At 45.1% G+C, this 11,087-nt stretch overlaps 1 protein-coding gene across 1 annotated transcript; it reads right to left on the bottom strand.

Moving 5' to 3' along the window:
- Positions 1–2,150: 2,150 nt before the first annotated feature.
- Positions 2,151–5,862, bottom strand: NEFL (neurofilament light chain). Its single transcript, XM_061199421.1, has 4 exons — positions 4,816–5,862; positions 3,663–3,787; positions 2,934–3,268; positions 2,151–2,293 (listed from the first exon to the last, which is right to left on the bottom strand). The coding sequence occupies exons 1-4, from the start codon at positions 5,860–5,862 to the stop codon at positions 2,151–2,153; spliced, it is 1,650 nt and encodes a 549-aa protein (XP_061055404.1).
- Positions 5,863–11,087: the final 5,225 nt, after the last annotated feature.

Consider the following 11,087-nt stretch of genomic DNA (forward strand, 5'->3'; position numbering starts at 1 on the left):
CTTACTCTAGTGTGCTGACTGAAGGAGGACAAGACATTGGGAGGTTCCTTAGGGTGGTGGCAGTGTAAACAGGAAAATGTGGATGGATTCAAGATACGTAGGCAGTAAAATCAATAGGACTTGGTGATAGATTAAACCAGAGGGATTGGGGAGAGGAAATGGGAGATATGACGTCATGCCCAGTCTCTGGTCTGCAGAATTGGATGGCTGAGGAGTGGCGTCATTAGCTAGGGGAGAGAATACAGAACGAGAACTAGAGTTTGGGGAGAGCAGGAGGGAAAGGGAGACTGACCAAGGTACCACATTTGAGGAAATTGTTTTTAAAGACTTCAAATCCATTTAGTTTAGATTTTTCAGTATTTTATTATGGCACACAGGATAGAGTATGGTACAGTGTTCTTACTTCAAGAAATTCTCAAACCAACCATCTCTTTCCATTTGGCTACTTTTTTTACATGTAATTTGCATCTATCTGAGCTTTACCATGTGCAGCATCCCATGTTTAATGAACATAAATGTGAAAAGCTTGGTTTCTGAGGCAACTCCTAGTCTTTACAGAAGTAAATGTACTGAGAATCTTCGTAATTCAAATCCATAGCATCATGGTAGATAAAGAAATATTTTACCTATTTGCTTTGGTGAAATATATTTAACTAGAAATACATAGTGTGATGTCATCAGGTAACTTTAAATGGAAACCACTTTGCTTTCAGATTAAATTCATGACCTTTAAGAGTAGTCTAAACAACAAATATTGAAAAAAATTAGCTGACAAAGCAATTGTGTAAGAACAGGAGCAGAACAGCGGATAATCAGTAATTTCCTCAACATTCCACATCAAATGCAAGAGCAAGAGCTTTCATAACTTTACAGTGAACAGGGAGGATGGATGGGGTGTGTATTTGATGCAATGTCCAACCAGTTAGAGCTATCATTGAAATCCGAATATTTCCCAATAAAGACATGCAGAGCGATGGCAATGCAACATACAAGTATATAATCCCCCCTTTAGTGACTGATCACAATTTCATTATCTGTATCTGTAGTGCTTAAAAAGTTTAAAATAGGTGGCATAAAGGCTATTTACTTGAGGCAATACAATTAAGCTAACAACACACTCAATCATAAGCTCAGGATTGCAGGCAACATGTTTGCAATGGCAAATAAACTTTGATATTCTTACTCCATCCAAAATTATACAGAGATAATAAATTATTCCTTCTGATTGTATCATTTGCTTGGGTTTCAACTGCTGCTCATGACAATATATTTTAAATGTGGATATAGTGCTAGGTGGGTTAGGGTTATGGGATTCATATTCTATCCATACTGCATTTATTATAATATACTAGTGTTAAAGTTACCTGTTTACCATAGAGGGTATATTTATCACATAATTTCAGAATGGCCTCCAAGAAAGCCATTCCCAACATTATATAGGACACTTACGGGGCAAAGTATATAGCTATTTATCAAAGAAAACCCCAGAGATTCTCATTTACTCGAGCTTATTATCAGTAAAATTTTTGAGGGGAGAGATTTCATGAATGGTCATGACCTAATTGCATCCTCAGAATTACCAATTAAGGGGGGGAAATGCATTGTAATTGTTAAAATTTTGACTTAAAAAAATTTGGAGGTCAATCGCCCACTTCTATGTGTCTTATATTGGTGCTTTCTTTAAGATACTCGAATTAAGTCAACAACCACAGCAAGGAATGTCATTCAGTGTAACTTTATTTACTATTTATAGCACATAATTCAAGGTCTTTAATTTCTAACCACCAAAGGTTCGAAGGACTATTTTTTTCCATGTAGTTTAACATTAACATTAGTGAATTCATTTATTCAGGGTTTTTTTTTTTATTGTAAACATCTGAATTATTCACATTGCCATAGATCCTGAACTCATAAGCATGGACCATGCACAGGCTGGCAGCAAGCCAGGAAGCCACTCTGCAAGCAAACAGATACTCTGCGGAAGGAGAAAAGTCATAGCACAACATTTAACACCCAACCTGAGTCATCTCAGAATTATACATATATTGACTTCTTAATTCATATAGTATCTGCAACTCAACTGGTTGGTTGGTGATGGGGTTGACCTGATTTCAGGAGAATTATTCCTGGAATAATTAAGGAAAGGGGGTTCAATCTTTCTTCTTAGTGGCTTGCTCCTCCCCAGCACCTTCATCTTTTTTCTCCTCCTCCTCAGCTTCTTTGGTTTCTTCTGCTTCTTTGCCTTCACCTCCTTCTTCTTCCTCCTTTGCCTCCTCAGATTCTTCCTTGGCAGCTTTAACATAAAAAAGCAAATGTACAAACTCTAAATGCAGCGTGAGTCCAATCAAAACATTTCTGCTAAGGTTTTGTGGAGAAACGCAAATGTCAAAATACTTCCCCCAAACCTCTCAGCTCCTTTCTCCCAAAATGCATGCAACTGACAATGCTTGCCGGGAATAATTTGCCACTGAACACATATTTAAATAGAATGAGATTATGTCTAGGGACTGGATGCTCTGCTCTTCTCCAGGACCTTGGTTTTCTTTTATTGTGTGTTTGGTGTTCATAGTTGTTCTTTAGGACACCAAATGACTGAGTTAAATGAATGGATTTTAGAATGTTTAGTTAGGAATAAAAAGACAGCAGGAGGAGGATTTTTTTTTTTTTTAAGTTCTTTTCAAAAAAGTACCAAGCTAATTAGAGATGTGTGTCTCTGGGAGGACAGCCAATTTGAGAAATGAGGTGCTTATTACTAAAGGTCTGTTGAAGCAATAGATAAATGTATTATTTAAGATTCTAAACTCATGTATGAATAAAACTTCCTTGGCATAAGCAAGGCTTCATTTATCTTATCAATCTCCTAACAAATATTCATGCCCCGGCTGAACCTGGAGTTGCAGGGTGGGTTTTGTTTTGTTTTGTTTTCATCCTACCTTCTTCCTCTTGGGCTCCCTCCTCTTCCTCAGCCTCAGCCTCAGCCTCAGCCTCTTCCTTCTTCTCCTCCTCCTCAGCTTCTCCTTCAGAGGGGGGTTGGTCCTTGGCTTCCTCAGCTTTCGCAGGCTCGATGGTCTCCTCCACCTCGATCTGCTCCTCCTGGACGTGGCTGGTGTAGTAAGATGGGAAGGAGCGGGCGGACATCAAGTAGGAGCTGGTCTGTAAACCACCATAGGCAGATCGGCCAAAGACCTGGGAGCTCTGGGAGTAGCCGCTGGTTATGCTGCCCACGCTGGTGAAACTGAGCCGGGTCTCCTCACCTTCCAAGAGTTTCCTGGGGGAGGCAGGGAGAGGGTAGGGTTAACAATCATGAACACAGAAAGTGTGCTGAGCCCACCACCCAACACCCTCCCCAGTGCCACCCTGAAAGCCAAAGGCAGGGTTGGAAATGATCAGAACTTAATAACTGGGGATGTTGTGACTGAGACCAGGAAAAAAAACAAAAACAAAAAAAACACCTTAAAATAACCCTGTCTGTTAGACTTTAAATGTAATAGGAAGCTAAGAACAGGTCTCATTATTACAGGATAAATTCTTCTTGGAAAAGGCCAAAAGGTGAACACAATTATTTCAAAGGACTATTTTTGAAGATTTCTGATTCAACAGAAAGGAAGTCTGATTTCCTTCCTAAGGTTGAAGGGCTGCTACCTTTGCCCCTCCATTTTTACCTGTAAGCTGCAATCTCAATGTCCAAAGCCATCTTCACATTGAGGAGGTCTTGGTATTCCTTGAGGTATCTTGCCATTTCACCCTTTGTGGTTCTCAATTCATTTTCCAATTTGTTGATTGTGTCCTGTTGGAAGACAAAAAAAAAAATACAAGCATAAATCCTTACTGCTATTACTTTACTATAGCTGCAAGGGCATAGGTTTAATTAAAATCAAAGTGCACACCTTAGATAAAACCTCCCCTGAAACAACTGCCTTTTCTCTTTTTAAACCTTTCTTTGCTTGCCTAAAAAAATCCAGTTTCATAAAGCATGAGATGAAAGCAAAAAATTATTAAAAAAAAAACTAATAGAAGAAATTTTTTTTGTTTTTGTTAATTACTACAGTCTAATGATCATCATAAAATGCCTGCAAGGAACTAAACAGATTTTTTTTTTGGAAAACTTTGTTTCTCATTCACTGACTAACTTTATCCAGGTTACATACAAGAAATCCACTTCTTTATAGGAGAAGGAAGTAGATAAATTTAATTTTTTTAATTTTCTCTAAAATATTTTCTATGTATCTATATTATTTTCTCTTCTCTCCAGAAGATGGAGAAAAAGAAACGTTTTACTATGACCAGCATTACCTACTACAATTTTGACTGTATTCCTGGCTACCTGCTACGGGAAGGGAGCGGTTGGTAAAATTAGTCTGAAATCATGCTGGTCACAGTTATCCTTCAGAACTAACGGGAGTTCGTCGCTGTGTTTATTAATCAGACGGTCCAATCTGTGCAGCAAAGCAACTTGTGGTGAATTCAGGACAGCAGAGAGGCAGGCCAGAGGCAACGCCCTGCTTGCATCCCTTCTCCCACCCCACCCAACCCCCTGCAGGGCTGGGCAGCTTTAATGCGCAACAGAGATTCAACTGCACCCTGCACGTCTTCGCAGACTGCAGTGGCGCCCGCACCCCGCCCTCCAACTGCCCCACCCGCTCCCACACAGCCTCCAAGGAGCCAAGTTCTACCCCCTAACAGCTGCATGCAGATGCCTCATTTCCAATCTCCACTTTCTAGGCGCGCCCTCCACTCTCCCCCCACCCCCCGCCCATCCTAACTCGACTCTGCAGCCCCCTCCCCGCCTCCACAGTGTTTCGCCCGGTGCCACACCTGCATAGCACTAATGTCGGCGTTCTGCTTGTCCTCCAGCTCTTGCAGCTGCTTCTCCAGCGCTTCGTTCATGCCCCGGCATGCTTCGATCTCCAGGGTCTTGGCCTTTAGCAGGCGGCGGCTCTCGGACACCTCGTCCTTGGCGGCGCGCACCGCATCGGTGTTCTTGGCGGCGCTCTCGGTCAGCACGGTGAAGCGGCTCTTGAACCACTCTTCGGCATTCTGCATGTTCTTGGCGGCCAGCTTCTCGTACTGGGCGCGGATGTCCTTGAGCGCGGCGGAGAGGTCGGGCTTGGAGGACACGTCCATCTCCACGGAGATCTGCGCGTACTGGATCTGCGCCTGCAGCTCGGCGATCTCCTCTTCGTGCACTTTCTTCAGAAAAGCGATTTCGTCCATCAGGCTGTCGATGCGCTTTTCGAGCTCGGCGCGGGCGAGAGCCGCCTCGTCGGCCCCTTTGCGCGCTTCCATGAGCCGGCCCTCTGCGTCCTCACGGCTCAGCACCTCCTCTTCGTAGCGCGCCTGCAGGTTGCGCAGAGTCTCCTCCAGCCCTTCGCGCTCGCCCTGCAGCGCCTGCTTCTCGTTGGTGGCGTCTTCCGCCGCCAGGCGCAGGTCGCGGATCTCCTGCTCGTACAGCACCCGGAAGCGGGACGGCTCGGAGTGCTTCTGGCGCAGCACCAGCAGCTCGGCTTCCAGGACCTTGTTCTGTTGCTCCAGCTCGTGCACGCGCTCGATGAAGCTAGCGAAGCGGTCGTTGAGGTCCTGCAGCTGCGCCTTCTCCTGGGTGCGGATCGACTTGAGGTCGTTGCTGATGGCGGCTACCTGGCTCAGGTCGAGGTTCTCGAGACTGGGCAACAAGGAGCCGGAGCTGGAGGAGTAGCTGCGGCGCACGGACAGCGAGGAGGAGACGGGCGCCGAGTAGCTGGAGTAAGCGGAGCGCGCGGTGCTGTAGCCGCTGCGCACGCTGGAGATGTGCACCCGGGGCGTCTCCACATAGCGCCGTTTGTAGGAAGTCGAGTAGTACGGCTCAAAGCTGAAGGAACTCATGGTGGCGGTCGGTGCCCCTCTGGCCGGCGGCGGAGATGGGGGCCTAGAGAGAAGAACGGGGGAGAGAGGGAGAGGGGAGGATGGATGGCTGTGTGCAGCTCGGCGCTGTCCTGCCACCCCTATTTATACTCGGAGAGGATTCTGACGCAGCCTTAGATCGATCACGGCGCGCCGGGCCAGAGGGGGCAGCGCGCTGCTGCAGCCGAGGGGAGGATTCTGCGCAAAAGGAAGGCGGGGGCGAGCCACAGGCCACGAGGATGCTGCGGCTTCGTCCTCCGCACTTTTCTCTGAAGGCTTCTGTTTTCTGCGAGACCCCGTACCCCCTCACTCATTTCCTTTCCCTACCCCCACCCCATCCTACTTATTCCTTGATCCCTGTATCACTCGGGTTCGATCGTGACCCCAATAACAAGTTCTCATTCCCTACTGACACCTTAGTTTTCCATATGCCGGAACCTCGGAGACACCCTCCCCCTCCCCGTCGCTCCTTCCCCACCAGGGGTCATCATCCCCCTGGTGTTTACGGTGACATTGCAGTGCCTCCAGGGCATTGGAGATACAAAAGATTGTCCAAGGTTGCATGTATGCGGCATACATGGAGGAAAGTTTTATATTTCTTTGTAGCTGTTTCTGGCACTATCTGTAATTTGTGTTCCTTTCTCCTGGTTATTTTTCTTTTTCTTTAGTGCGCTCCTTCACACACACACACACACACACATGCACACACACACGTGGAACTGGGGCACTGCAGGTGTTGATTTTAGCATTTCTAAACCCTTGGAGCAGTTCATATCAGCCTTGTAGTGTTACTAGATTTTCTCATGTCTTTCCGGGGAACGAAGCCTCGCATACTTTGGGCGTGTTGAAGCGTGTAGGTGGAGGAGTTTGAACTAGCCGGGGAGACAACCGATTTGCAAAAAGACAGCAGCCAGCACTGCAGCGGGGAACTTCAGACTGTCACACGTTGCCTGTATCTTCTTCATCAAGCTAAATTCCTGCTCGACACCGACAACTCCATCACATTAGAAGCCCCTTTGCCTCTTTTTACACCCGTGTAGCTCCCAACCTGATGATTTCAACAAGCCACGCAGGTGGCTGATTTTCAGAGGGAAGCTGCTGCTGCCGCCCAGAGCGCGGAGCGCGTCTCCAGGGAGCAGAAGTCGGTCCAGAGACGTCTCGTTCTGGGGCGGGCAGGAAATAGCCGTGTGGTTCTTCCCCCCGAGTCACTCTGATAAACACATAACGGGCACAGTCCGAAATCCATGGATTTCTTTTAGGGAATACCCAGGTAGCTGAAGCAGTGTGCACGCCGTAATGCACATTGATACAGCCCTGCGGTTTACAGAGCGTTTTCACGCCCATTCTGTTAGGGAGTCCTCCGGTTGCAGGGAGGGATTGCAGAGATATACACCTAAGATTTTTCTAAGCAAGCATTTAATTTTTGTTTTCTTTGGGTAAGAGTAGCCTTTGAGGTGCAGCGTACTGATATTTTTTTTAAAGAGGCAAACGAAGGGGAGACATGAGAGTTTTTAAACAGAGAAGCTGGCATCGCTTTCCCTGTGATGCTGAGAGGGCGAAGGACTTGGAGCGGATACCACAGATGCTCCCGGAGCAACTGCAATCCCCTCCCCGCGACAGGAGGGTGGGAGTGGGATGAGGCTTAACCCCTGAGGTCCTTTGTACCTAAAAAACCTTTCCTTCTTCGTGGTAGAGGAAAAGACTGCAGCAGAGAACTTGCATGGGATGGGGTTTCCAAAGAATCTTTAAGGTCTCAAATAATGAGACTTTAGAAACATTAACATTGGTAGTTTAAGTCTATCAAGAGGTCCATCCACACTCAATCATTCTAGGATTTCAAGCTGAGGCTGTCCTGCATTTTGCTTGGCCCTGGCAGCACTCATTCTGATGACTTTTTACAGTCCGTACATCTTTGGTCTTCGCATTGATCAGGGATTCAGCAGAGGGAAAGGCTTCTCGGGGTGGTGGGAAGAACCTAAGTAAGCCATATTTTTGTCTGCTCCCAATTACCCATATGTGGATGACAAGTGGCAGAATGGATTTTTTTTTTTAACCTGCCCCATTAAAACCACATTGTTTCACACTCGCTCTGTGTGAGTCCACCTACACCACACTCTTAGGTATTCGCGAGTTCATTTCCTTTGTGCCAGCTCCCTTCCCTCGGTTTCAGGTCACCCTCAGAGATCTTAAGTTCATCAGTGTTTTTGCCAAGGCTCCTGGCTGAAGACTTTGACTGCAGAGGAGGCTGCTCAGAAACAGGGAGGTGGCTGATAGATGCTGCAGGGGCCGTGAGATGCTGCAGAAAGAAGAAACCTGTGGGCCTCTGCTGCTGTCCTTCGGGCAGCTAAAAAGAAAGGCACCCTGGAGTGTGAACGAACGGTAGGAATGGGAGGGCAGGGACCCTCGCCTTTGTTGAACCTGGTGAACAGGGGGTGGGGAAAGGGGCAGACCTACTGTCTTTATGAATATAGACCTCTGGTCTTTTTCAATAGCTCCACTACAGCCTTGCTTTAGAGGAGCTCCCGGACCCAGCCCGGGTCTGAGTGTTGGTGACCCTACCTTCAGCCTTCCTCTGCTAGGTACCTGCTTCTTTTTAAAATATTCTGCCCAGTCATCCTTCTTTTTAACTCTTTGCTCTGAATACCCATGTGGCATTGGCTCTATGTGTCAAAGCAAAGGTAAAATGAACAACTTTAGAAAATCTGCTTAAAAAAAGAATCTTGACTTTCCTTCCCTTACCACAAATGTTTCTGCATTAGTGTTTTTCGCAGGGGTGTCGTTATTTCTTCAGAAGGCTTCGGGGTCTTGTTACACACTTGTGCATTTGTTCCACTTTAAACACATTCTCCACCAACATGAAATTGGTTGAGGGCTGCCAACAAAACACTCCTAGGAAATAAAAATTATTTTAAAAATAAATAGGCAAGTATGTTGATGAAACTCATTCATTGAATTTCTACTACTCTGGTTATCCTTAATAGCTCTGTAATTCCCCTAAATGACTGTTTGAAGCAGTTTAGTTTAAAAGTAAAATGTATTAACATTACCACAGAGCTCATAAAATATAACTCTTAGAACCACCGAAAAAATCTTCCTCCTCTAGTGCCAAGAGAGTCAGAAGCTTCAGATGGATAGGACCTGATGACTTTCATTTCATTATTCTAAAACACTTTGGCACACAGGAAGTTCTCTATTGGCATTTGTTTTGAAAAGCTGAGCTCTAGGCTGAAATTCTTACGAGGCAGGTCTCGTGAGAACATCAGTCCTTGGGTCAAGAGAGCAAAGTTCTCCTGCCACCAGTGAGCTGTGGGAATAGTCCTCATCCAGAACAGCAGATGGGTCTCCATACTCTTCCCCATCGGGTAGATACATCATTGTCAGCAGAGTCGGCAGGTTTGTCCGTGCAAGGAGGGATGAAAGAAAGAAACACGTGCAGGATGCCTACCCTATGACAGGCATTTGATATCTATTATTTAATAACCCCCAGATCCCCATGAAATGGGTTATTGTTTATTCTGAGCAAATAGCTGAGGCCCAGAGAGGTTAAGTAATGTGCCAACTCACACAGTTACTCCACACCTAAGCTCAATTTGCTTCCAGCCTGAGTAGGGCTCTACTCATTACACATGCTGCAGCCACTGGCATTTGCTGCTTCCATGTGTTTCTGTGGAATTTGATAATTGTATGCTGCAGTCTCTGTGCATGTGGTAAACCACTCATGTTGGGAAGAGACAAATGTGAACTGATTTATACCACAAAGAAATTGTTAATGAGCGTGTTTTATTTGGACAGCTAGTGGTGGCAATAAACTGTAAAATTATTGTAGGTTTCTTAAGAGTTCCAATGTAAAATAAAATGGAAGCTACCAGTAGAATGTGACACATAACTGGTGATGTGACTCTTTAGACACGCCTCTAAACATCAGTTTACAAAACACCCTTTCTGGAATGAATGACCTAAATGCAACCTTAGCTGATTTAAACTCTTTAGAATAACTATATTATGACATCCACCTTTTTACTAATTAAAATACCGTCATATTCCACTCCTGTAAAAAGGTTCTCTTTAGCAAAATGACCTTAAAAATTGCTCTAAAGAATAAAAGAACAAATGCTGGCACCCAACATCTCATTATTGGAGTTTATCATGCTTTCTCCAAATCTTTACCTTTTTAGAAAGAAATATGAGTCAAATCAACAGAAAATGTATAGTGTGTGGAAACCACAAATATATTTCCTCTCTGCTTTTTATAACCAGTTTATTTCTTTATATATTATGCTCACCATAGGAGTCATAATACATGAATCTCCCCATCTCTTGGGAAATATATTTGAAAGAGAACTTTCCCCTTGTAATATAAAATATGACTAATTCTACAGCATCACATTTTGAAGTAATGCATCGTAAAGTGTGCTATGCAGCTATATAAAATGTAGAAGGCAACGGGAACGAGAATGTCATTTGAATAAATTAAAAATGAAAAGCACATTTATATTTAGAACACGTGCAATATTAGAAATGACAGGAAGTTGCTGCTGTCCAGCAGAAATGATGGTGATAGGTTTAAATTCCTAAATGCTTGCTGCACGGAACTGGCCAAGGTAATGTATGTTCTCCCCAGAGGCCTGTTCCACAGTGCCTTGCCCTTAATCACAGTCACGAGCCACAGAGGTAAGAGGGTATGGTGGAGACCTTAAAGGGCTTCATTTGCGGTCATTTCAGACAGGTCACAGCCCTATCGGTCTGAACCAATAGTACTAACCCTGTTTGTTGAGTTGTGCTTTCCTGACTGCGAGGAAATACATGCTGCTTCTGCAATTTGGGTACCAACTAGCCACAAAAACACGCCATGTGGCACCTGGATTTCTTTGCTGACCTTTACAGTGGTTTAATAAATCAGTCGGAGGAATGTGAGGTTTACTGTTTGCAAAGACAGTGTATAAGCATTTCCATCTGCAAGAGACAAAGGCCCGAGGTCGGCTCTTTCACAGCCAGGCTAGAGCTCAGCCAGAGCAGCGGTTCACTTCACTGCTGCAGGAATGCAGCAAATGCTGCTGCAGAGCTGCTCGCGGGCGGATCCCTGGGTTCCTCCAGTACAGCAGACAGGCTGCTGGCACCAGGATATATAATGTTTGGTGTCTGGTAAGTTGAACATATAAGAGACTGTCTGGATTAGAAAAACAAAACTGGATTGTGTCTAAATGGCT

The sequence above is a fragment of the Eubalaena glacialis genome, chromosome 9 (genome assembly GCF_028564815.1).
Source record: "Eubalaena glacialis isolate mEubGla1 chromosome 9, mEubGla1.1.hap2.+ XY, whole genome shotgun sequence".
NCBI lineage: Eukaryota > Metazoa > Chordata > Mammalia > Artiodactyla > Balaenidae > Eubalaena > Eubalaena glacialis.

Bases quoted from the DNA above. Each gene is read 5' to 3' on its own strand.
- NEFL (XM_061199421.1), bottom strand. From the start codon at position 5,862: ATGAGTTCCTTCAGCTTTGAGCCGTACTACTCGACTTCCTACAAACGG. The intron at 3,788-4,815 runs GTGTGGCACCGG...GTCTTCCAACAG, and splicing joins CCGACATTAGTGCTATGCAG to GACACAATCAACAAATTGGA. The intron at 2,294-2,933 runs GTAGGATGAAAA...TTTATGTTAAAG, and splicing joins GGGAGCCCAAGAGGAAGAAG to CTGCCAAGGAAGAATCTGAG.